Source organism: Dipteris shenzhenensis, chromosome 26 (assembly GCF_047967505.1).
Source record: "Dipteris shenzhenensis isolate YYH24624 ecotype China chromosome 26, Dip_SZ_1.0, whole genome shotgun sequence".
Taxonomy (NCBI): domain Eukaryota; kingdom Viridiplantae; phylum Streptophyta; class Polypodiopsida; order Gleicheniales; family Dipteridaceae; genus Dipteris; species Dipteris shenzhenensis.
The window spans coordinates 10,323,081-10,350,550 of record NC_141621.1 but is presented as its reverse complement, the minus strand read 5'-3'; the positions used below and the strand labels follow the sequence as shown (position 1 = coordinate 10,350,550).

Here is a 27,470-nt window from a genome sequence, read left to right as displayed (position 1 = left end):
GTATTCCCAAATTTAATTGTTCCTGCATGCGCCTTTCAAGAAATTTGATAACATGTTTTTATCTTTCACTCCTAGTGTTTTCCTTGGATAATAATATGATTAAAGTCTAGTAGGAACTCTTTGCCAGCCGTCTTGTTTGTGAAACCGGGCAGCAAGCAAACGAGATAATCCGAGGAAGAGCGGCGTGGGTGTATGAGGCAACAAGAGGATGAGAGGGGGATTGGAAAAGCAAAAGCGATGAGCAAAGGACGCTTGAGACCCCTCGCTGCTCCCCTCCAGCTCTCTTCCCTCATCTGTTCCCCTCTAAAAGAGAGAGAGAGAGAGAGAGAGAGAGAGAGAGAGAGAGAGAGAGTTGCACTCCTTTTGAAGAATTTGTAGCCTCGACTTAAGGAAAAAAAGATACAAAAGATGTTCATTTTGACGACGACGGATAGCACGCTCAAATCAAGTTAGCAAAGGAGTAACTTTGGGAAGGAGGAGCACTTCGAAGATTGAAAGTTGAGGGTCACGCCAACGTGACGCCTTCCAAACCCAAATTCAAAAGGAGTGCTACTCCAGATTCATCTTAACGTCAGAACCTTAAAGCGACTCCCAGTTCAACAGGCCTTCTGAAGGGAGTGGATCGTTTCAAAGGAGAAAATAGCCACCTTTGGAAGCGGCGCATAATATCAACACCCACACCCAGGATCTTATGAGCATTTGAATGTAGTGCTTCAAGAAGGGAATAGCCAAAAGCAATGGATTGACATCGAATCGATGTCAGGAGGAGTGTTTTACGCAGAAATTGTCCATGCAAGTTCGAATTCTAGCAAGTTGGGCCAAAGGAAACTTGAATAAAGAAATAAGCCCCATCACTTTGTAAAGAACTTTGAAGACATCAAGAATGGAAAGGTGGAGGCAAACGCAGCCAATGAACGAGGACCCTTCTAAAAGCTGATCTTTCAGACTGTTGGAAGAGAAGTGCACTTCTACAGATGCTCAGCTGAAGGGAGCGTGCTAGAAATAGTTAAGCCGTACGTCTGTTAGCATAGTAGCTAAGTGGCTTCTATAGTGGTATGTACATGGGTCAATACATGTACATGGGTCAAAGTGCCCACTATACATGGGTCAAAGTGGCTTCTATGATAACTCAAACGGAGAGTACTCAATTCCAAACGTGTAGGTCCTTCAATAAGCAAACAATGTAGTGGGAAGCAATATATCCCAACTTCTAGACAGACAACTCTTGTAGAGCTTGAGCTGAAAATTGTTGGAGCTATTTGCCAAACTGTTGTACCGTGGATAATAGGGTGTAGATGTCTTCTGCAGAATTTTTGACTGTCTGGCCGGCTCCTCAACTACCTCATTTAGAAAATGATTGCCTCAATGAGTCATTTGTTTCATTGGATATCCAGGATTATATAAGAATGTAGCCACCATCCATACAAAACATGGAGGTGCCCAAGCTTCCATCCATAGTTTGTGGCCACACCTCAATAAATATGTATCCTTTTTTTAAGCCAGAATAATTGGTCCCACGAAGTCTAGAGTCTAGAACCCATATCTGGCAATGGCTTCTAGAGTTACGTGTCCTCCACCTAACCTTGAAAGGGTGTCTAGTAAGATTGCTTGGGTTCCATGTGGGAGCTCAAACCACACCTTTGAAGTTGACCACAAGGAAATTTTACAAGCTAGAGAAGGATCATACCATGTGTTGGCTTCTTTTCACATTCCTAGTTGGTGACAAGCCATTCTAGCAGTTTTCTTGCGGACAAGATGTGAACTACATTTTTGTACCATGGTGAGGCACTATTCCACAAACAAACATGCATCTAATTTTACAATCACCTCTATGGTGATTGCCTCTCCCAAAGATCTTCTTGACAAATGGTCCGCTGGTTAATCTTAACTTAGGCAGCACCCAAATTTCAAAATCAATTCTTGGGATAAAGAATGGGTTCGTTTAACAAGTACTTTAGAGCTTATTGATTTGTGATCACCATGAATTTATTCCCCAAATATGTAATGCCTATGTTTCGTCATGACAGAGAGCATTGCCAAATCCTCTCTCTTAGTTCTACTATAATTTTGTTTGGCAATCGTTGAGTACCCACCTTGTAACCTTGGTCCAAGGCTGCACCAGTTGCCATGCAATAATCATCACATGGACATGTAAGATGATTCTCACTTGGGTTGACATAGTATGTGTGCTTTTACTAGTCTTTAAGGAAGAGTTGTTGAGTGCTATCCAAGTAAAGAAGTTCTAACAAGCTCAGCAATACCCACATAAAAAGAAATAAATTATATGTAATAACATACATGCCTTACGAAGAGTTTGACCTTCCGATGGGTGATGACCTACAATTTGTCTGGATTTATAGCCATGCCTTTCGCTAAAACGATATTGCCCGAAAGAACATCTTGAGTGCCAAGAAAAAGAACATGTTTGGACCTAAGCGTAGGTGTGCCTCTCTGAAACGTGAAATTCTGTCAACGCCTAAACTTTTACTCAATCACGGGCATAGGCACAAGGATTATCCTCCCAGCCAACCTCAGTGGTAGTAAGCTCACTATATCTTTTTTTGCTACGTGAAGGCTCCTGCTTACAAATTCCACCACGCCCCAAAATTCCCTAGATGGATCTAGTATGCCACATGTCTTCATTCTAAGGTACCTCCTAAATGCATCATTTACCCCTCTCTTGGGATAACATTGAATCATTTGCCCCTTGGCACATTTAATGCATTTAGACCCTTTGGCCTTAGATCCACCTAGTCTAGTGCCATATCACCCTCACCAAGGACCTTGACTTTAATTCCTTTCTGATCATTTACGTAAAGCCCAATAAATATAATACAAACATTGATCCTTTAAAGGAAAATGTTGACTGCCCCTTCCGAGGTCATGTTACCTCAACTTGAGTGTAACATTCCTTCCCTGTTCAAGCATCAGCGTCCTCGATGATAAAGTCTGGGAACACTCTCCGTAACTGGTATACGGATTCCCAGGTAGCTTCTGATAGAGGTAAATTATGCCATGCAACCAACACCGTGGGTATCTTTTGATTGTGTACTTGCATTGTTCCTCGGTCGAGGATTCCTGTTGGTTTGTGTCTTGCATTATCCTCTCTCTCCTGAAACAAAACAACACACTCGATTAGTGAGTCACCTGTATGCAAAAATTTCTTTAAACGAGAAACATGAAACACTGGGTGCACCTTACAATCCTGTGGCAATTCTAATTTATAGGCTACCTTGCCTATTCTTTTTAGAATCAAACATGGCCCACAATATCGAGGTGATAACTTAGCACACTCTCCTGCAGTTAAAGACTGAGTGCGAAGGAATTTTGAGAAAAACTTTTTCTCCTTCCTTAAATTCTCTAACGGATCTGTTTTCATCCACATACGCCTTAGCTCTATCCATAGCTTGGCGGATGTTAGCTCTCGCAAGTGCTAGCATCTCCCACATCTGAACCACAAAGTTCGCGGCACTAGGCACTTTCTGAGGTATTTCAACTATAGTTGGATTCGCTGGTCTATAACCATAGTTCAGCTCAAACGGACTGAACCCTGTAGAGGAATGTTTTCTATCATTGTAGGCAAATTCTAACAATGGCAACCACTTGTCCCATGTATGTTGCCTCAATGACACATATGCTCTAAGCATATCCTCTAAAATTTGGTTGATTCTTTCCGTCTGACCATTTGTTTCTGGATGATCCCCTCTACTCATTCCCAACTCAGTCCTTAGTGTCTCAAACACCGCAGTCCAAAAATGACCGGTAAATTTGACATCCCTGTCTGACACTAATGGATTTGGGTAATCCATGCAAACGAAATATATGTCTAAAAACAAATCCGCCACTTGCGGGGCACTAACAGACTCTCTAGTTGGAATGAAGTGAGCCATCTTGGTAAGACGATTAACCATCACAAGGATAGAATCATATCCACCTTGTGTCGTAGGCAAACCTACAATAAAGTCCATGGAAATGCTCTCCCACCTACCTAGTGGTATTTCCAAGGGTTGTAAAAGTCCGGGTGGCTTCACCCGTTCTGCTTTACTTACCTGACACGAAAAACAACGTGTCACATATTCATGAATATGCTTTTTCATCTTTGGCCAAAAGAAATCTCGCTTCATGAGATCACATGTCTTCTCAACTCCTGGATATCCTGCACATGGGCTATCATGGCATTGTTGAATGACTCTCTCCCTAAGATCATTCTGATTAGGTACTACTAACTTGCCATTTCTTTTCAGCATACCATCCCTTATGGCATATCTTGCATAAATTTGGCCTTTTCTAGATGCCAGGTCATCCTTTTCCCTGGGTTTTGAATACCTGAGCCTTAGGCCAAAGACTCTGGACGAACTCGTCCACCTTTTGAGTTTCTCTAATCTCGGTCATTAGAGCACTCTCTAATACCGTGAAACTCATATTATGCATAATGCGTGACAACGCATCAGCAACTTTATTATCCTTCCCTCTTCTGTACCGAATCATCAAGTTAAACTCCTGCATGAGTTCTGCCCACCTAGCTTGGCGGCCTCTCAGGTCAGGTTGTTTATAAAAATGTTTCAGAGTATCATGATCAACATCAACATAAAACTCTGACCCATACAAATAGTGTCTCCATGTTTTCAGAGCATGGACAACTGCATACAACTCTAATTCATGAGTTGGCCAATTTCGTTGAGAGGGAGAAAGCTTCTTGCTTTCAAAGGCTACTGGCCTTCCCTCTTGGAGGAGAACTGCTCCTACTGCATTGCCACTTGCATCGGTTTCAAGGAAAAACGGTTTCTGGGGATTAACTATTTTTAACACCGGTCCTGAGACCACATCTTGTTTTATGGTGTTAAAACTTTTCTGTTGATTGTGTCCCCATATAAAAGGTACTTTATCTGAGGTCAGATCAGTCAATGGCGATACTATTTCGGAATATCCTTTGATATGTCTTCGATAAAATTGGACAAATCCCAAGAATGATCGCAAAGCGGTCAAACTCTGAGGGATTGGCCTAGTCAGTATCGCAGCCACTTTCTTTGGATCCATATCTACCTCCTCAGGAGTAATTATGAATCCTAAATATTCAAGTCTTACCATACACAGTATAGTTTTCTTTTTATTTACATAAAGACTGGCTTTCCTCAAAGTATTGAACACTATTCTTAAGTGTTCGTGATGCTCAGTAATACTTTTATTGAATACCAGAATATCGTCAATAAAGTGTACTACAAACTTTCTCTGATACTTCAGTTGAACTTCCATATGCCATTCTGACTGTTTTATCCACCACCTATCCACTGCCTCATTAAACATATGGGTGGCCTCGCGGATTTTCTTCATATCATTCCTGATTTCACAAATGGCAAAAGCCTCGTCCCATTTGTGTAACCAGGTCTCAATGATATCGGAACTACGGTCAGATATCCGACCAGAATACTTTTTTGGCCTATAATTGGCAATATTAGGCACCTTAGTCCTCCTAGGCTCAACCGTATGAACACTGGACTCGGGTTTCACCCTTCTCTTCACGAGATGGTCTAGTAGACATACTATGAACCATTTTTCTGAGCTCAGATTACCCTACATTTGCTTGTAACTGTTGCGCTAAAATCTCCTGCAAGGCATCCTCTAACATTGCAATTCTGTCAAATAGTGTATGGCCTGCTGGGCGCGACACCTGCGGGGTCGGTCGGACTCCCGACTCTACGGAATCCATCCTAGAAGCTTCTTCTTCGACTTCCATTTAGGTCGATGGGTGTTTTTTTTGAATAAATATAAATAATAAAACACGGCTTGAAACTGTATTTACAAGTCGAAAGTCCAAACCCCAATTTTACAGCTAACTCAACATTAGAAATCACACTGCAACCAAACCCATTTTTTCCTATGCTGGGGAAACTCCTATAATCTGAATTAACTTAAACACGGAGGCAAATAAGCTTAGAAGGCATAGAAAACTCCCTGGTCATTCATGTAGCATAGAGAGATCAAGTTGTTCCTGTATTTGAACCAGATGAATATTCCTGCTGTGGCTCAGCTACACCCTCGTTGGAGACCCAAAACACCCCAGCTCTCACTTCAACAGTTATCGTCTGTTATTTGCATAGTACTCGTTGATAACCGAAATCTCCAAATAACAAAATATCACAAGCAAGTTTCGTGACCACATAGTAGCTCTTTGCAGGTAGTCGTAACTCTAGTAACCTCGCCTTCAAATGAAGAGAGCCCTACGCATGTTCGATGACGAAGAAAACTGATCTACGTGACTATTTTACTCACGGACTTCGCACCGCAATCGACCCATGAGACGAACACCAGCCAATTATATAATGTTTTGTCCCAGTCTTCAGCACTAACCAAATTCCTCACGCGATGCCAAAGAGCCCTGAAGGTACCAAGTTGTACACATGCGACAACGTCTGCTAACAAACGACCTTGCGAGCATCAACGTTGCACGACCAATACAATGGGCAACTCAAACTATCGGCTTGAGCAGATACTCCAACAATTGCTCTTCAACGACAAGCCCAAAGACGACGACCAGCAGCTCTCCAACGACTAAGCAACATTCCAACCACGGGCTTTGCAAATGACGACCCTAAGCAACGTGCACAACCTCCAGTCAAGCACCTAAGGCTTCCCACCAAAGTCTTGCCAGCGAGCTTAGCCAATCACCTCTACACGCCGCTCTTCAGTGACTTCTGCAATGATGCACCACAGCACACCTACACCCAGCCATAGCTCTTCTAACTAGCCACACTCCAACTCTCGTGATCCACCTGCACCGCTCTGATACCAAATGAAACGTGAAATTCTGTCAATGCCTAAACTTTTACTCAATCACGAGCATAGGCACAAGGATTATCCTCCCAGCCAACCTCGGTGGTAGTAAGCTCACTATATCTTTTTTTGCTACGTGAAGGCTCCTGCTTACAAATTCCACCAAGCCCCAAAATTCCCTAGATGGATCTAGTATGCCACATGTCTTCATTCTAAGGTACCTCCTAAATGCATCATTTACCCCTCTCTTGGGATAACATTGAATCATTTGCCCCTTGGCACATTTAATGCATTTAGACCCTTTGGCCTTAGATCCACCTAGTCTAGTGCCATATCACCCTCACCAAGGACCTTGACTTTAATTCCTTTCTGATCATTTACGTAAAGCCCAACAAATATAATACAAACATTGATTCTTTAAAGGAAAATGTCGACTAACCCTTCCGAGGTCATGTTACCTCAACTTGAGCATAACACTCTCTACACTCGTCAAAGACCCACCTCGACTTTTGTAGGTGATTGAGTTGTACTAAGTTGCACTACAGGACTAAGGTGTGAAGTCCTCTTGCCATTGAAGGTTGAGACTCCATCGAGGAAGATGTAGATAAACTTCTCTAGGTTCTCTTTTGTACCCAGTCATTGGAAATTGCCAAGGCATAGCCTGGGTGGTATCACATAAGCTTCCCATTGTGTTATAAAAGGGTCTTGGATTGATCTGCTTCCTTAAATATCGCTTAGTCATACCCACTATATCAATGTATGGAATAGAGAATATGCCTTGCAAATTGTGCTCCTTATCAATAAAAGGAAGAGGAGACCTTTTTGACAAAGTGGCTGCGTTTAAAATAATCTAGTCCGTACAAACTGAAGCCTGCATGTCTTTGCCTTGGGTACAATGACGATACCACCCACCCAATCTAGGTAAACCAATCTGCTTGCTCCATTATCTCAATGTCAATGTTTACCACCTTACCATAGTTTGGATTTATTCGATATGGTCCTTTGACCATGGGGTTGGTAGCTATCTTTTACAGGCATTGTTTGCTTAGGAATGCTTATTTAAAATGAAATGCTATAGTCTTCACAAGCAATTTTAGCTTGAATGAAGAGAATATTGCCTACTTGTGATCAGCCCTCTGTTTTGTTTTCATGGTTGAGTGTGCCCTTCCTCGGCAATGCTAACAAAACATCAATATGAAGACACTGTTTTTATGGTTGAGTGTGCCCTTCCTCAGCAATGCTAACAAAACATCAATACGAAGACTTTATATAAATCAATGCTCAAGTATGTGTGGCTGTGCTGATATGTATGTAAGAGCGTTTGTTTATACTGTGGTTTACAACCACCGTTAGGTGTTGATGATGTCAGTGGGGATGTCGTAGTAGCTAGTCCTTGCTATGCATTATGAAGTTTGTCATGGGAGATCCTCTTTGATAATGTGGCTCCCCTTCATGATAGGTGAGTGGGATGGTTTCTCAAGGCTATATTGAATTGGAGGCAATCTGTCCATATGGCGTCCCAGTCATTCAAACCTTCAACATGTCTGAGTGTACCAACTCCTTTGGTCTCCCTCTATTGCTAATGCCATAGATGAGGTCAGGGCCAGCCAAGGAAGCCTGTTCCTGTCCTAATGTCATAGTGCCTAAGTCCTTGACTCTATGGAGGTACATGATTATCTGAAAGGTTGCATCAAGCTATAGGGGAGTAGCCCAAACTCCGATAGCAGCATATGGTGTGGATCTTATGTGCAAGAAGTAAAACACGTAGTCTCTTCACTTGGGAGCCAAAAAGGAGAGACTTGGTTCTGGGATCCTAAAACAGAATTGGAAGCATTGACGCTCAAGTCTAGCAATTGCGGTATACCCTCTGCTCAAACTGTCCTGCTTAATTGGTCTTTGCCAAAGATTGGGCTTGAAAAGAGAACTCCATTGAATAAGATGGAACAACCTCCACTAGTGCCCATCATGCGGCGGGCAGGTACTTATAGGACGTGTTGAAGATCATAACCTTGGTTTTGCTAAGGTTGACCTTTAGATCACATGTCTCACAAAAAGTTTGAAGTGCATCTAGATTTCATTGGAGACCCTTAGAGGATGAGGAGTAAGGCCATATCATCTGCATATAGGAGAATTAGGAACAAAGACCTAGATAAGAGTGAGCTTGCCTCACCCAATGTCATGAACGATGAACAACTCAAGTTCATCAATGTACAGCCCAAACAATGTCGATGATGAAGGGCAACCCTGTTTGACCGTGCTCATGGTCTCCTTTGTCCATCTAGTCGCCATCCGGACTCCCATTCGTAGAGTATCATGATTGCCCAAAGATCTTCTTGTCCATCCATTCGTGATCCGGATTCCCACTCGTAGAGTATCATGATTGCTGAAATGATGCCCAATTGTACCCTAAACCTTGTAGATGCCTATGGAGTTGAGCCCATGGCGGGCATTATGTCAAAGGCCTTACGAAACTCCACAAAGCAACAATAAGGAAGATCTAGTTCATTGTCACATGGTCTTCTCCAAACGTGCCTATATCCAACAACTTTGAATTCCTCATGCTCAAAGTGACTATTAAGGGATAAATTTTGGACATCACATTTTCAATCATAATGGTCCTATAGTTTTTTGGGCTCATGCCTTGTGGATTAGGATGATGGTGTTGAGGGTCCAATTGTGATGGTGTTGAGGTTTGCTAAGATCGGGGCTAGTGTACTCAGTCCATATGCGATGTAATTAGTGCAAAGCCCCTCATGATCGTGGCTAGGGTACTCAGTGTATAGTCCCTTTTTCTTTGACTTGATCATTGTATAACTTAAGGTTTGCATGCTTGATATCATTGGTGGTAAAAAGTGAACAAGAGGTTTGGGTAGGGTAGCTGTGAGAGGCCTGGGGCTAGCTGATGACTGCTGCCATAAAGTGTGCATGCATATGAATGCTAGAGGATGTGTGAGGAAGGGGGGACATGGACCTCTGCTCAAGAGACTTTCCCCAAATGGGAGTTACTACGAAACAGAACTTTTAGTAAGTCCTCCTCAATTTGATGGATGAAATCCCTCTTCTTTCGATGGGCCAGACGGTGATATTCTTGTTTGGTCGCTGCCTTAGTAAGAAGGCGATGCTTGGTCTCGAATTTGAGGTGTTAAAAAATTTCCCTTCTCCTTTTCTGTGTCTTTCTCATGCTGCCCATTTTCCTTGCCCTGCTGTTTCGACTACCTATGCTTCCTTTTTTCTTTTTCCTTCTCTTTCTCCATATCCTTGCCATGTTTGGAAGTCTGGTCCTATCTCCGGGGGGGGGGGGGATGTGGTGGACCTCCTATCCTATCCTCTTGTCTCTCATCTGATTGATCTCATTGATCCTCAAACTATGGCTCGTGCTGAGATGGGGATAAGGAATAGGAAGGGAGATTGAACAGGATGGCCAATGAGAGGGGGGGGGGGGGGGTCGGGCCTGCAATGGGGGCAGGATTGCAGAATATATCGTAGAGGGTGGGGCAGGGTTGCAAGGGGGGTGGATGGAGTGATTGGGTGCTGAGCAGTGGCGGGAATAGTGAGGGTAGGGGTGGTGAGGCTGAGCGTGGGGACTACTAGTCCACACTATATGAGAAAGAAAGAGACAAGATGAAGAAGGGAGTTTTGTTTTTGTGGGGGGGGCCGCGGGGGGGGGGGGTCGGGCCTGCAATGGGGGCAGGATTGCAGAATATATCGTAGAGGGTGGGGCAGGGTTGCAAGGGGGGTGGATGGAGTGATTGGGTGCTGAGCAGTGGTGGGAATAGTGAGGGTAGGGGTGGTGAGGCTGAGCGTGGGGACTACTAGTCCACACTATATGAGAAAGAAAGAGACAAGATGAAGAAGGGATTTTTTTTTTTTGTGGGGGGGGCCGGGGGGGGAGGGGGGGGAAGAGGGGGAGAGAGAGAGAGAGAGATTAACATCCTCGGGAGCCCTCACGGGCTATGGGACAAAGTACACAAAAAAAAGGAAACTCATACAGGCCTCGGTGGGCTGAAGCAAAGGGCGCGCGCTAGGGAACTTCTTGAGTGCTATGCTAAGCTCAAGAGCTTAAAAAAAAACTTAAGACAAAACTAAAAACTGAACTTTGAGACTCAAAATCCGAAACCCAGCACTGTGGTGGCTCTTCGGTGGGCTGCAAAGATAACTTGGATCTGTGTCTGTCGAGTTGTCTCTCACACGGCGGAGGACGTGGTCTCCTCAACCTCTGTATCCGATGGGCTATGACGCCATGTCTTTGGTGCTCTCCTCTGAGAAGAGCTGAGATAGACCGGACCTCAATCGTGCGTGCTCTGGTCACTTCCATCTCGCATGTGGTCTCTGCGTCCCTTGCACAGCAACGTTGCATCGTCTTTGGTGGTTGATCGTGCATGCTCTGGTCACTCTCCATGTCACGTGTGGTCTTTGTATCCTTTACACGGCATCATCGCATCATCTCTCCCCGTTGATCCTTAATGTCCTCATATCAGCTAGCTCCTCCTCCACTCCACCATCTTCTCGAGCTAACTCAAACGCATTAAAGTCGTTGACATGTCATTGTGCTTAGTCTACCACAACATCGTGTGTCGCAGTCATCTCCTATTGCTCTCTGATATGTCGCGATAGTGTTTCTCTATGTCATCACATCTCAATTAGATAGAGCCCAATGCAGACCTGGTCCTAGAAGTGGATCAGCCGTGAGAGTGGCCCAAACTCGTGTCCCTCCTGAAAGAGGCAATGTTATCGTCCTCAAAACTCATAGTAGATTGGGCAGGCACATAACGAATGCTCCTCTGTCTCGACCTCCCCAAACTGACATAGCTTGCAGATTCGTTGCTCTTTGGGTATGCCCGCATTTCTCCGTGCCTCAATCCTCAGTTGATGGGATGAGACCCACATCTATCCAATGGCAATCCTCAGTGCATGTGAGACTCCTCTATCCTCAAGGTACTGGGGCCCTAGAGACCTGCACATGCCTTGTGGACACTTGTTGGGAGATCATAGCAAGCATTTCTGCCTGGCATATTTTGAGGTCCAGATGCATAGAGCCAAGTGATGGCTCCCAGGTTCAACCCTCTCACAACATCTCCAGTATATGGACAGACATTGTACACAATTTCATGGTCACATGTCAAGTATGCAGGGATCATCCAGGGCTGCTTCTACCAAAAGGACTTTCTTCCTTAGTGAGTGGAGAGGCTTTTCCTTTTCCCCTCAGGGTTCTATAGGTTGAGGCGGCATTCTCAACCTCATCCCTGGTTCTTTTCTAGGCTCTTTTTGTTGAGTGGGTCTCTGAACCTCTGTGGTTTTCCTCATGCTATGCATGATGTACTCTTGCCTTGAGCATTTTGCTCTTGGTTTTTCATACTTAATAGAAGCCCTTTTCATGGAAAAAGAAGAATTATGCTGATCATTTTGCTGATCATGTAAAAAACGTATTTCACAAATTCTGAACTTTTTAAGGATATTTTCATCAGAAGTATACAATACAGTACATGTGGTCATATGAATATATTTTGATTCAATTTGCTCGTCTTGTTCATAAGATAACGGCATTCAAGCATCAGCAGCTTCAGTATACTGTTATTCCTCTCAAGGTGTGGCTTAAGGTTATTAAACCACGATGAATAAAGTAAGGTTCAATGATGAGTTGTTGGCTTCTCATTTTAGCAAATCTGCCTTGGTGTGGATTTTCAGAAAATCTGCCTTGGTGAGGATTTCCAGAAATCAGTAAGTCCGTTATCCAAAAGTGTCACTTGTCCCTCTGTCAGATGATAAAATAATTATTGTGGCTCACAAAGAATGACTAGAGGCAAATCTTGAAAACAGATTGAAATGTATATTGCCCAGGTTTTTGCATTGGCCAAGGAGGTGTGTGGGTCGTGGTATCAGTGAAAATATGGCAAGTGGCTGACATGCTTTTGGCAAAACGAATAGGGCATATAGGGGGAGATATAGAAGTCATTTTTGTTTAACTCTAAGGAAAATCTTATCCACCAAAAATCATGTTTTATGTCTATTGGGTTCATTTTACACTAAATGTCTTGAAATTTATACAACATGTAGGTGCTAACTACCTTCGCTTGGTTGCAGTTGGAGTATTCCTTGCTGTGCTTATATTCCAGTTTAGTCTTGTTATCTCCCTTATCATAGCCCTTGTTTTGCTCATGGTGGACATTGAGGTTTATGGTTTTCTATTTATTATAGGTGCCAAATTGAACTGTAAGCACCAATTCTCAAACACAATTGTTCTTGAATTTTCTGTTGTAGCTTTTGCATCTTGACATTGCCTAGTTACTGATATGTGTTCACTGATGTCGATGGTGGATTTAATAATGTGCCCATGCCAGCTCTCTCCCTTGTCAATCTAGGCATTGTGGTAAGTGGGATTAAAAAATGTGATTTATGTTGATGTAAAGTCCGTGTTCATTCTTTTTTATTTGATTGTATTTCTCCTTGAATATAGAATACAGTTCTGTTCGATAGGTGCAAATCTTTCAGTAAATGACACATATACATTTATTCAAATGAAAAAATAATATTTTCAAATGCAGGTTGGCATGGCATCTGAGTTCACCTATTTAGCAAGGTCTTTCTTAGTTGTGGATGGTACAAGAAACCATCGAGTGGGAAAGGCATTGGAGTGGACATTTGAGCCCTTGCTTCATGGCTTTGGAACTCAAGTGGCTGCAACTTTTCCCCTTATTTTTCTCAAGTAAGAATCAAATTAACAGAATGCAACTTACGTTTGCATAATTAATTATTGATCCCCTCGGATAGTGAAAATCAATGCGTGGTGTTCATTCTGTAATCCCTTTCCAAACCATCCTTTTGCCTTCACCAAGCATAGAGTACTTGAGATATAACTCACCATGCTTTATCGATTTGCAGGTACCATGCTTTTCGTGAATATTATTTTGCAATGTTTACAATTATGGGAGTGCTCGGATTTTTGAATGGATTTGTTCTATTACCTGTCTTACTCTCATGGTTTGGACCTGCGCCAGTACTTCATGTACAACAGCAACCAGGGACTGAAATGCATACCGTACAAAGTGAAAGTGGAATAGACATAAAAAATGAGACAAATGGACATGATAGCAGTGTGGAAGTCAATTGAAAGTGAGTGCCCTTAATGCGATATATATGTAATATGCCTTTCCTTTTTATCAAAAGTCATTCATATCTTTACTTCTTGTTAGCTTCCCATACCAGGTGGTCATTTAGAGTGATACTAATTGCAATATCCCAGGCTTGCATCTTGTCAATGTAGATCACAATCTATTTTGAAATTGTGAAAGTGATTCCGCCTTGGCGTTAGTCTGACACCAAAATCATGGTTAGAATTTCAAGCTCTTGGTATATTTTGGACGGAACCTAAGAGGCCCTAGGAAAATAAAGAACTAAAAGACCCCAGTATAACTATAGGAGATAATTAGAATGCTTCACCATGTCAAGGCTTAAAGGTTCCTCATTTCATAGATAAAACCAAGGTAGTGCCTTGCTGCTAAACAAGCAGAATTGTGAGAAGCAATTTGAGTAGTGAGCGTGGAAACATAGTCACATCTTACTTCTAAACACACTAATCGTACATAATACCTCAAGCCACGGCGTCTCATTAACATTCATTGCTGTGTAAAGCTCTAGTGAGTAGGGACAGGAGAAAGTAAAAAAAGAAGTCCCAAGTAGCAAGAACCATCGCCATTGTAAGGTGAAAGAAAGAAAGAAAGAAATTTTATTAGAGTCTTCGGAAGACCGATGGGTCTATGAGACTGAAAGAAAACCTGATACAAATCACAGTAAGGGTGGAGCTACTAAAACGAGCATCATCACCCGTGCTGAATCCTAAGTCTGATCATACATAATCAAATACATTTGGGTATGACAATGAAAAGAAAAAAGACTGGAGCGGAATGGAATCCTTCGTATGTCATGTCGCCATGGTTGGTGCATAGCCGGTGATAGGACGTTGGCGTCCATCAAGGGGTCCCGTGCACCTCGGTTTCCTAGAGGGGGCTCGGCGCAAGACCAGAGCCACTGTGACTCCTATGGGACGTATCTCGGGTCTAAACAATGACGGGAGGTCCCCCAGAGTGATCTGTGTATCCCCTCGATGTCTCGTGTGTCGTGCTACGGTCGTCGGGTCGGGGTCTCTGTCACGTCTGCGGCTAGAGACTGGACGATCAATGTCACTCGATGGGAAGAACTCTATGATCCTGCTTTGAGAGGTGTCTGATGGTGTGGCCAAGCCCCGTCACCTGAGTAAGTGCTCTTTGTGTCGGACCCCCTCATGAATGAAGGCCGCGAGGCATCTTTGATCTGGGTAGGCGAGGGTTCTGGAAAGGAGCGAAAAGGTCACGAGGGGCTGTGCGTCAGATCCGGATCCACATGAATCGGGAGTGTGCGTCCTTCCTCAATGGAGATGGCTCTAGCGAGGGAAGACCTGTACAATACTGCGACCCCGCCTGACCTCGAACTCCTCCTGTATCCCTCGTCTCATCCCTGAAGGATGACTCCCATGTGTAGCCACTGACTATCGATAGTGGACGCTCTGGGCTCTGGTGTGTCTCCGTGTAAAAGACTATGTCTCGTGTAAGATTCCAAGAAGTTCCCTGGGTCTGACCATAAGGTACCATTACAGTTCCAAATGGTGCAGGCTAGGGTCTCGGAAACCTGAGTCTCATAGGCCCCATCCCCCTAGGGGTACGGGTGGGGGCCCGACGGGTGCCGGTCAACAACCTACCATCTCGACCATTTTTCCTCCTTGCGGGCAACATCCCGCTGCTGGAGAAGAACTCGTCGCTCCTCAATCTGTAGTGGTGTCAAATCCTCATCCATGGACAGGGTGGGATGCTCTCATAGAGCAGCTCGACGTCGGAGTGTCGCTAGTACGTTGGAGTGTCGCTAGTCGAGCATGTGAATCTTTGAAGCGAATGACTAGGGGCTGCTCTCGGTTGGGGTCTCTCCCAACATGCCATGCTCCCTCTATGCCGTGGTCGAGGACCCCCATGGTGGTGGTCACAAAGGTGATCGCCTCCTCCATGGGTGTCATAGTGGTGCTGGTGTTGTCTCGCGTGATCCCTCTTATCCGGATGTTGTGGGCCTTCGAAGCCCTTTGTTGCTGCTCCTATATGGCGGCTGAAACGGTTGCCTTTGCGGGCTCCCGTTTCGCCACGTCCATCCACCTAGTCGTCTCTGCTATAGCCGACTGTATCATGGCTATCTGTGCCTCCATTTCTGTGACTAGGGTCCCTCCAGGCGCTGCTCTCAGGGTCCCGAGCTCCTCTTGAAGCTGTGTGATGTCGTGTCTGAGCCCCTGGATAAGGGTCCCGTGCTCGTGTATAATGCAGGCCTGCTCCTGGGTGTATTGGGCCTGCTCCTGAGTGTAATGTGTCAGCTCTGCCTGATGGGACTTGAAGATTTGTGATCTGTCGACTTTGTAGTGACTCACCCGCTCGAGTCACTTGATCAATCACTACGTCCAGTGCCGTGGTGGCTTTGCCCAATGTTGCCACAACCTCTCACAAATCCCGTGAAAGTCCAAAGATGAAGCTCTCATTCAGCACCTCCATTGCCAGCTATTGAGCCTATGGCACCTACTGTAGTAGGGTTCAAAATTGTGCCACATAGTCCTCCACATCCTAATCTCCTTGCTTTAAGACCTGCAATCCCTCCAGAGTTTGCAAAATCATTTTCTCCTTACAAAACAACCTTAGAATTACGATTTTGATAGCATCAAAGGTCTAAAGGTGATCCGGGGGAACTCTGCCAGCCATCTGGATGCTTTTGCCTCCCAGTGTGGATTCAAACAGAGCCTCCTTCTAAAGTGGAACTACCTCTCTCGGATTTAGTCAACGCATAAACTTTCATGAGCTGCTGGACAATGGCAACGGAGTAAGGTCTAGATGAAACAGTGAAAGGATTTGGAAATAGTAAATGAAATGGAATAGTGGAGGCTTAAGTAGAGTGAGGGCCACTGTGGTGGTTGTCTCAAGTAAGGGCCACCATGGTGGTTACTTGGAGGTTACTTGGGGCCTATTTAGCAATCCCCATGATGGTTGGCCAGGTGTGTTTGATTAATTGGCGGCTAAACCATGTAACAATAAGAAAACTTTGCTGCAAGTATCAAAGGCTTGAACAGATCCTTGTATGCTTGCCATATTTGGATTGGATTGCATGTGATTCTATATCCCATTGAGAAGTGATTTTTTAAATTATTTTTAGTGAAACTAATTACACATCATTGTGGTGGCATGTGATTAAATAGCGGCTCATGATTCTATAATTGGACGGGCTTGCATGTGATTATTTTTAGTGCAGTTGCCCTCACCTTTAATGAGAAGGCCAAATTTTACTCTAGCCTGTTGGAAAACTGCCCAAGTGCCACCACGTGGCAGTCTTAGGGAGCACAGGCGGGGGTCTCCAAACCCCGTCCCATAGCCATGCATCTCTTCAAAGCTCTCTCGATAGCTCTAGAGGGTTTTTATCTCTTATTATATTCAAGGTCCTTAGATATACATATTTGTATATGGGATAAGCCACATCCAATACCACATGTCACTCGTCGCATCAAGGAGGCTTTTTATCCCTCCAAATACACATTTTATTCCAAGGTACCACACAAGGGTGATTGGACCATACCAAGGCCCCAAAGGCCCAACATCCAAACACCCCCCATGGGCCAAACACCATAGTGAGAGCAATTAGGGCAATATCACTAATCACCCACACAGGGCAAGACCAGCCACGCAAACTCTAACCACCCACACAGGGTAGGGTCAAACAAACAGATGTCAAGCATCCACACAGGGCACGCTCAACCATTCAAATGCCAGTCAATTCACAAGATGCTAATGCAAGCCATCAACTCCCACGCGAGCCGCTTTTTTTTTTCAATACCCTGCTCTGAACATTGTGCAACAGGAGGGAAAAAATAAAAGTTTCTTTATTTCTACTAATGCCACTGCCATTCTCTGGTGGTCATTATTGCAATCAGAGCACATGCGGGTCACCACCACTGGTGAGTGCATAATTGTCAAGGATTAGTTGCAGAATCCGTCATCAAGTACACGTGTCAACTTGTTCAAATAGTCACCATCTGTAGGGCCGCCCCTGCTCTAATACCATGTTGGAAAATTGCCCAAATGCTGCCATATGACAAACACAGGGAGTGGGGTTTGGGGGCATTGTATTGGCAAGCTGCAAATGTATGTGCAGTGATTGCTCTTTTATGTGGAAGCATCTAGTTGTTAGTGTGCATTTGTGGTAGACTACGCACACCCTTGCATGTCCATTTGGGATAACAAAAGACATTTAGTTAATGGTTTGCATGATTTACAAGGATTCTGTTTGGCATGAGGATTTTATGGAATTAGTCTTTGATGAGCCTTTGCTGGCTTCCTCCTCAGCATGTCAAGATACTCTGATACTCATTAGCATAAAAATCCATGTTGTATTTATTGCACTGGATTCCCAGGAGTTACATAATCAGCCTTACTCCAATTACCTTTTGGTTATGTAACTTTCCTTCAATGACCGGTGCAAATTTCTGGTTATCAGAAAAGGGAAGGTTGAGACTACTAGCATTATAAATTAGCTGCCCTATTATAATAAAAGTGTTTTTCTAACTACCAAGTTGACCTTTTGGGATGCCACAGCACTGGAATGGTGCTGCCAAGAGGATTTATTTGCTTTTCTTCTTGGTTTTGAGAAGGGCAGAATGAGAGTTTCTTGAGGGGACTCTGGGCAGATGGGCTTTCCAAGACAGTGGATAGCAAGGGTGTTAGCACTCTATTCCTCGGCACATAGCCCAAGTTTTAGTCAGGGGAGCACAAGGGGACAGATTTCATATAGCTGATCAGTGACATAGGGGTGTCCCTTGGCTCCTCTTCTTTTACTATTTATTGCAGAAGCTACAAGCAGTTTTCTGAGAGACAGAGGCTCGGGTATTCATGGCATTAGGCTGCCCATTGCAGCTTTGGAGGAGCTTCTTGATATAGAGTTTGCAGATGATACGGCAGTATATCTTGATGGAGGGATAGGAAAATTGAGGGCATTTACATCTGCCATGGGGGTGTTTCACCTCACCTCAGGAGCTCTTATCAATTGGCACAAGTCCTATGGGATTTGGTTCAGTGATACTCCACACCCAGATTGGATTCTGCCATGGGGTGTTTCGCCTCACCTCAGGAGGTCTTATCAATTGGCACAAGTCCTATGGGATTTGGGTTAGTGATACTCCACACCCAGACTGGATTGGGTACCTACAGGGATTGCATTGTGATACATGTAGGGAAGGACATCACTTTGTAGCAGGTATTGGCACTATTACTTTTGAGCATTCGTAGGAAGGTCTTGCTTTGGAGCTCCGCCAAGCTATCCTTGGCACAATGAGTAGTGGTTGCCAACCAGGGTTTGGTTGCTACTATGTGGTACATAACTTCTTGTTGGGCCTTTTCTAGATCTTGCATCAGCCACGTGAAGTGAGTCATTGGGAACTTTATTTGGATTGCAGACCTAGAATGCCAGAGCAAAGCTTTGCTCATGAAATTATTTGTTAGAGGCATGGTGCCTGGCAATGAGCCGTGAAAGGAGCTGCTACTCCTCATACTTCATGAGATTTTACTAGAGTTGGAGGGCCCTTGGGAATCCAACACTAGGTGGATTTGTTCTAGGATGAGGGCTAGATGAGGGCTACTCGCTTCGGTAAGAGTTCAAAGGAGAGATTTGCAACATCTATTCGTAGGGCTTGGGATGCAGTGCAAGAGACACTTGATCAAAGACATCCCTCCTTTTCAATAACCTTATGAGAATGGCAACTGGACACACCATTGGGCAGAGACAGAGAGCTCAAGGACTTAAGAGGATCCCAGATTATGATAGAGGACATTGAGAGATCGAGAAGCCAAATATTAGTAATAAGCATCCTTGCTTTGGATACCGTTGTGGCCCAACACCCGTTGTTGACGCTTGGTTCTAGTCCCAATTCCTTCACCTCACAAGGTGCCCGGTGCTCAATTCCTGGTGAATAGTGTGTGCACAGTGCTTCGGTGGAAGATGCCCCCTCTCGCACTCCTAAGTGACTGGCTCACGTTGCTACTAATGCTTGGTTGCAGAATCACATCGTGCACTAATGGATCTGTTGTGTGGAAGAAAACCATATGGAGACGGTTGGAAGATAAACAACGTGAGTACAGGAAGGTATTCAGCAATATGGTAATGAAATGCAATACTTGTATTATCAAAGGCACTCAGGCAATACAAACAGCCAGGGGCTGCATAGAATCACGCATCGACTCAAAGCGAACTACTCAACCTTGACTCTAGACTCACTTGGACTTGCCTCTCATACAGGACACTATGAGCCAAAAGCAGCCCGTTTCTCTATTACAATCAAAAATTTACAGGCTGGTTCTATCTAGCAGGTGGTTCTAGCAACCGACCTGCTAGTTCATAACTGGGAGCCTTACACAACCGCTAACTACTATTGGACCACTTCGGTGTCAACGCATTGCTTATCCTTGCAGCTCAGAACTCCACCGCTTGGCACTTGGGTACTGCAGAGCGGCCGACCAGGGTGCCTGATTGTCCGGCGCCTGGTCAAGTGCTTGTGTCAACCACGAGTCAACATTTCACCTCGGCTTAACTTCATCCGTGTCTCAACGGATGACAAGGTCTTCAGAAGGAAACATATTGAAGTCAGTCTCTGAAATTAGGCGATCTATGGGACGCGGAGCATCTTTGAAGCCACCTCATCCGCTTTCCGGGTGCTGGATGGGGCACAGTCCACTGAGGCAGATGGTTTAGTTAAGGAGGATCCGGGGAATCTTGATCGAATAGATAGGCATGAAGTGGATCAGGGCTACCTGGTATCGGGCCTGGCAGCCACAGATGCAAGGCATTGATACTGACAGGTAATTTGTCGGGGTGGATCTGCCATTCCTCCTTCCATTTCTCCACTACATGGACCATGACTTGGTCTGTGATGCCAAGGTCCTTGAACTTATATTTATACGGCTTCTGTGGCATATGTGGCTCAGTAAACTTGGCAAGCGGTGAGCAGTAAATTTGGGCAAAATGTTGCCACAAACTGTCGTTCTCAGTCAGCCACCTGCAATAATTTCTCGATTAGTCGTGGGAGTGCCTTGAAATACTCGGGCAGAGTAGAAGCTATAGGACGGGCTAGCTCGTTTATGCTTTGCAAAATCCCCAACGCTTGATCTTGTAATTAGCCCAACTTCCTTAGCTTTTATTTGCTGATCGAATTCATGCGCAGCCCGGTCACAAAAATATACTTTTGCTAGTAACTACTCCAAAGAAATGACTCGGGCTAGCGACGGCTGATACAAAACTTGGGCCTTGGGAGGGAGGTTGGTAGCTACCTCCAGGCTCCATCGTTCTGTAAGTGACCCGAAAATCTTCCTTCCTAGGAATAGCACGCAAAATATCTGTTGGCATATACAATGCCATAGGCAAAACTTCCAAAGGAGTAGATAGAGGCCCAACAACATGATGGGATGGCTCAAGAGTACCTTCCGGAAAATTTCAAATTGAAGGTTCCTCCCAAATGGGTGACTGCCCGGCAATATCTAGCTCATCTAACATTAATAGGGCACAAGCTGTAGAAGTGTCCAAGGTGTGCTACGTACAGTGGGCACGAGTGCTGCGAGTTGCTTGGGTACGACAGGTGCCAGCTGGCTTGGGCCCGAAAGTGCGCGCCATCTTCCCTGGTGTAGCCGCCCCCCCGCAGAAGGAGTTCCATAAGCTGACCATCCCTTGCCCGTCTGATCTTCATCATCTTTTGTGTCCCTCCTCGGCCTTTTGGCATGGTGCTCCTTAGGTGGTGGCCAGAACATTTTCTCAATGCGTTTGAGAGTGTGGAGGCAATCCTTGTACTCTAGATTCTACTGTCTAAGCTCCGCATTCTCGGCCTGTAAGTGCACTATTTCAGCAGGCTGGGTCGGCCAATCCTGAGTGGCCTCCAGATCTTGCGCTGAAAGTGCCCTTGGTTCCTCTCCTTGAGGATGTTAATCCGCTACTCAGCTTCATCGAGCACCTTCTTCTCTTCTTCCTGTTGGAGGTGCAAGGTATTGTGCTATGCCTTCAGCTTTTCTTTGCTCTTTGCCAGCGCTTGAAACTCGATTTGCAATGCATTGTAATCCATCTGTAGGTGAGTTTGACTTGCATGATGTACTTGGTTGCTCGTATCATGCGAGACATGATAGATGGCCCGTATGGCGTTGGCGACTTCAGTACGTATCTGTCGGCACACTTCTATATACTGGTCTCCTGACTCTCCTGATAGAGAGTAGTCTTCAACAAAGAAAATTTTGTTCATTCCCTGTCACTGAGAAGAACCTAGTGGAGGAAACACAGCTTGGGTGGTCAAGATCCTTCGCCCATTTGAGGTCGCTCCCCCAGTTGAAGAGGCTAGGTAGATGGGGACTCCAGACCTGCAGTCAAGGAAACAATAGCAGGGGATGAACCTGTAAAACAAGAGGGGGTGAAGATGTATGGGGAACCTCTATAGTAAGGACAGATTCAGTAAAAATGGCACTAGTGGCGATGCGATTGTCATTTATTGCACCGTGTGCTTGTCTCCAAATAAATGACTATGCCCACACTGAAGCCGGGAAAGCAAAATTTTTAGTGAGTCTCTTATAGAAGCTAATAAACCCCACAAATTATCTAACTCAGGTTCTGACATCTTTTCCATAGCCTGAATCTTACCTGGCTGGGTGCGAATACTGTCTTTAGAAATCACGTGTTCGAGCAATACACCGACACATACACAAAAACACTTTTAGCCGGGCTAAGTGATATACTTGCTTGTTTGCACCTGGCGAAAACCTTCCCCCGGTACATGAGGTTGGTTAGTCTCTAAATGTACATAGAAATCATCCAAATAAATAGCAAAAAACTCGTAAGATAGTCCCAGAATATGTCCGCCGTGACCTCTGAAAGTAGAAGGAGCATTTCGTAATCCAAAGGCATCACTTTTGTGGCATATGTAATAAATGCTGCCTTAGATTGGTCTTCATGTGATTGATATCTGGTTGTACCCACTGTAACCATCTATGAATGAGTACATCTCACGTCCTGCAACTTCGTCCAGAATTCCATCTGTGAAAGGAATTGGAAACGGATCTGGCACTTTTTGAGCATTAAGCTTCCGGTAGTCCACACAAACTCGGAGCTTTCCATTCTTCTTGGTAACTCTACAACTATTGAAAATAACCAATCACTTCGATCATTGGTATAAAAAAATCCCGCCTAAATCAATTTATCCAGTTTGGCTTTGACTTGCTTGGCATAATTTGGGTTCATACAATATCGGTGTTGTTGAATGGGTTTGGCATTTGGAACCAGGGGTATTCTGTACTGATAGATGTGTGGTGGCATGCCGCACATATCAGTATAACTCCATGCAAACACATCCCTGTATTACAAAAATAAATCCTTAAGTGCTTGGAGCTGATCACCTTTTAAATGTGCACTAGCGATTAGTGTGCGTGGATCTTCCTGAGTTTCCAAGTTGAGTTCTTGTGTTGGTTCTGGGATTAGAAATCCTTAAGTGCTTGGAGCTGATCACCTTTTAAATGTACGCCAGCGATTACTGTCCGAGGATTTTCCTCAGCTTCTAAGTTGGGTTTTTGTGTTGGTTCTGGGATTAGATGTTATGAACCAAGCCAAGTAATAGTAATTGGATTCTCGGCTAGTTCATCACCAACCACATCTTTTGTGAAATTGCTTGGGTAACAGTGTTGTTGCTTGGCCAACTTCTCGGCTTCGAGTTTTTCCTTGAGCTCGGTTGCGACCTGGAACACATCAATTTCACCTGCTGGTAAGCTTTGCATCTCCATTAATCGAGTTTCAATGTCTTGAGGAAATTGGTCTAGAACGTCTAGGTTTGTTGGACAACAACTACTCGGTATACTACTTGGATTTGTAGGGATTTGAATCTCAGCGTCTCCTGTCTTGATAGTCATCAAGTATCTTGCATTACCTTTGCACTCTTAAGACAGGGTCATCCCAACAGGATCGGGTATTCGTTCTCTTCCATAGATATGACTGTAGACTTACTATATAGTGGGTTCCACCAACTATAATGACAACATCTTGTAACATACCTTTGGTTCCACTGGTCGTTGATCTACCATTCGTATCCTAAATGGCTTAAACCGCTTAAGCTTGAGTCGGTTAGCAACAGCCTCTGAGATGATATTAACTCCAGATCCTCCATCAACGATGACACCATAAACTGATTTTAACTGAGATAACTGGGGCTTGGCCATCTACCACTGGAGTATCAATGACCTGTATGGTCAACCAGGGATCCCACATTCTTGGATGGCTTATCTTCGGTTTAGAGATGTTGTAGAAAGAACTCACGGCAATATGGAGCAATCTGCAATAGTTCGGCCAAGTTCAGACTGAACTTCATTTCTTGGAAAATTTCCCATGCCTTCGCCACTTAGGAGTGGGCCTTCTTCCATATCAACTGCTCCCTCCCAAGTCTTGCTACCCTTGTAGCCTCGACGTAGGTATTCCTCTCTCTTGGCCACATATCGTTGTCTTCTTTTTGTGAAGAACTAATTTCTCAAGAATGCTAATGTGTGCAATGCATGCAGAATTTGAATGCCAATTGGCCCTCCAATGGGGAAGAGCACCCTCGTGAGAATGCTTGTTTCTATTTCAACCTACATGCAAGGAGGGAGAGAAATGGCAGATGAATGCAAGGTGAATGAAGAATGCTATGTGAGATTCACAATGAAAGGGTGATACCCTTTCATTAATGTCCCTTGAGATCACTCAAGTTCCATCTTCCGATTTACACCTACCCTTAGCCTATGACCCATACATCTACCATTCAATGCACCTTAATGCACTCTTCCCTTCCTATTGCCCCTAGGACCTAGACATGTGTGTGCACATTTTTATTAATAGAATAAGTGTCACATGTGCAAATTTGATGCCGTCTGAAGCAACGGCTCTGGCTTGACTAGTCCTATCTACTTAGATGATCCACCACCATAACAAATCGGTTGGTGTCTATCATAAATACACATACATGTTACACCATTGGCGTATTATATATAATAATGTTTTAATGTCTACTAATCACGGATTAGTGGTTTCTCTTGTCATGACACTTTCAGCACCTGAAAAAAAGACATCTTCGATTGCTTGGGAGCACTCGTGAGTCCAGACACCAGTCCTCAAGCAGGTCTATAAGATGCTGAAATCAACAGCACATACTTGGATGAATTTTCTGAAATATTGCACTTGACCAAGTAATTGTCATAACTCGTGAGCATTAACTGCTGCTTGGGGGTTCTTTCTACGCACTCATAGCTAAGACTTCTATTCTCAATCCACTCAATTTTCCCGCTCAAACCTTTCAACACGTATCCTTCCCTAGCAGGATCGCTAAATGTTGATGCTTGGCTCTGCTCCCGGTTCCTTCACCTTACAAGATGCCCGGTGCTCAGTGCCCAGTGAATAGTGTGCGTCAGTGGAAGATGCCCTCTCGTGCACTCCTCAGTGACTGGTTCGTGTTCTACTGGTGCTTGGTTGCAGAATCACGTCGGATCTATGTTGTGTGGATGGAAACTATATGAATGTGAGTAGAAGAGAAACAACGCGAGTATAGGAAGGTATTAAGCAATATGGTAATGAAATGCGGTACTTGTATTATCAAAGGCACTCGGCCAGTACGAAGCCAGGGGCTGCACAGAATCACGACTCGACTCGAGGCAAATCACTCAACCTTGCAACAAGACTGTAGACTCACTTGGACTTTCCTCTCATACAAGACACTATGAGCTAGAAGCAGCCCGTGTCTCTATTACAATCATCGACTCATAAACTGATTCCATCTACCAGGTGGTTCTAGCAACCGATCCACGTGCAGGACATGCAAAAATCAAACAGGAGGAAGAATAACAAGAAGAGACTGCACACTCGACCACAAAAATGGTGGGTAGGTAAGGGAGGGATGAAGCAACAGCTAGTAAAGCACCAAGGTTGAGGCTGTGGTGGACTCCGAAAAAAAAGAGGCCACCCAGGAAGACCTCTACATGTTCAACCAAATGGCCATCAGAGTGTACAGTGTCTGTCCAAATACTGGCCATAGTTTGAGAGGAGTGGACGTGGGAGCCATCAACTGCCTCTGTGCATCTAGACCTGCATATGTGCCATGCTGAAATGCTCTCTAAGATCTAGCATGTGTAGGTCTGTAAGGAGGAGGAACATTATCCTCATAGTATGACTCAACGAAGTGTTGGAAATGAAGGAATGAATCTCTCTAACCTCACAACCTATGCAGAATAGGAACAGCTCCGTCTCACACTCAATGATGCAGACCACACTTGAATACCTCACTCAAAAGATAGAGCATAAACACCGTACACAAGGGAGAGAAGATGCAGATATTATTCCTCCACCAAATAGTCGGCAAAACATAGCTCAAGGTGAGAACTCTTCGTGTGTCTTCTCCTGCTCTGCGCTGCCTTAGAGGGCTTCTGTGGCTGATGGAGTATGTGGGCGGGAAGGGGGCTTTTTATAGTTCGTGACTACTTGCTACGGTTTGAGCTTAACAAAATATCTGGCCTGAACAACAAGGATCAACCGTTAAGATCAAAGAGGTGCAGATCTAAGCATAGAGCATACTACTTGTTTCTGGATTATTAACTTTTCGACATGTGCACAGGGAACTATATTTCTAAATAATGTAACGCCAGAATACAACCTTGTCTTGCTTGGTTACAAGATTTATTGTTTAAGATTTAGAATAAGGTTGTAGAGTTTCTACTTGTAGGTTTGGATTTTGACCTTACCTATTCAGTTTGCCAAGCCACTGTTTGGTTGAAGGGACTTGAATGTTTTAGTGTAGTATAGTTTACTGTGTCACATGTTGATTGGTTGAACGATGTACTGTATACCAATAAGTGAAATAAAAGTTTGTTCTAAAACCTGTGGTTGGATGTACATGGATATTATTGCACCTTCAGTGATTTGACTTTGGTAAATATATATACTGCCTTGTTGATGTTATGAACATATATATTACAAGATTTTTAAAAAGGCAAATGTTGCTTACAAAGAGCAGTGGTAATCTACAAGGATTTGAATTTTCCTTTTCAGCAATTTTCAACACTAAATTGCAGTCGTATTGGGCTTACAAGGATAACAATGTTATACTAGTTGTGAAGCTTGTCTAACTTTTTTGCAGTCCTTTTGGAATTGCTAAATACTATTGTTTTTTTGGGATGGTGGCAGATGAGTTGACCTTGGTGTCCCTTCCCAATAAGCTTGAGTACGATGCTTTGGTAATTTTCAGCATGACACTTTTCTCATCTTTACGGGGATTAGATGTTCCTGTCATGCTTAGGGTGCCCCCTTTGTCATCTTTATGGGGATTAGATGTCCCTCTCATGCTTGGGTTACCCCTTGATGCTGAAGAAGAGATATTTTTGTAACCACACCTTGGATAATGAAGCCTTCACGACAGAACAGTCCTCTACTTCATGTCAGACTCATAATGCGATGGATTTTCTTCCTATACGTCTTATATATAAGTGAAACTGTTACATTTTTGACAGTCCAAAACTCCTTGCTATGGCAACGGTATTGCAACCCAGTGGATGCGTTGGAAGTACACTGCAATATATTTTTTAACTTATTATTTGGCATTAATTGTTGGACCTGAC

At 44.1% G+C, this 27,470-nt stretch overlaps 1 protein-coding gene across 1 annotated transcript in view; it reads left to right on the top strand.

Moving 5' to 3' along the window:
* The window catches only part of LOC147884650 (uncharacterized), a 76,417-nt gene extending 48,947 nt beyond the window's left edge, over nt 1-27,470 (top strand). The window contains exons 24-28 of the mRNA XM_087397479.1: nt 12,853-12,981; nt 13,110-13,138; nt 13,314-13,474; nt 13,651-13,881; nt 27,040-27,470. Of these exons, the coding sequence (XP_087253605.1) occupies nt 12,853-12,981; nt 13,110-13,138; nt 13,314-13,474; nt 13,651-13,879 (548 nt within the window). The 3' untranslated portion in view covers nt 13,880-13,881; nt 27,040-27,470. The remainder of the gene's footprint in view (nt 1-12,852; nt 12,982-13,109; nt 13,139-13,313; nt 13,475-13,650; nt 13,882-27,039) is intronic.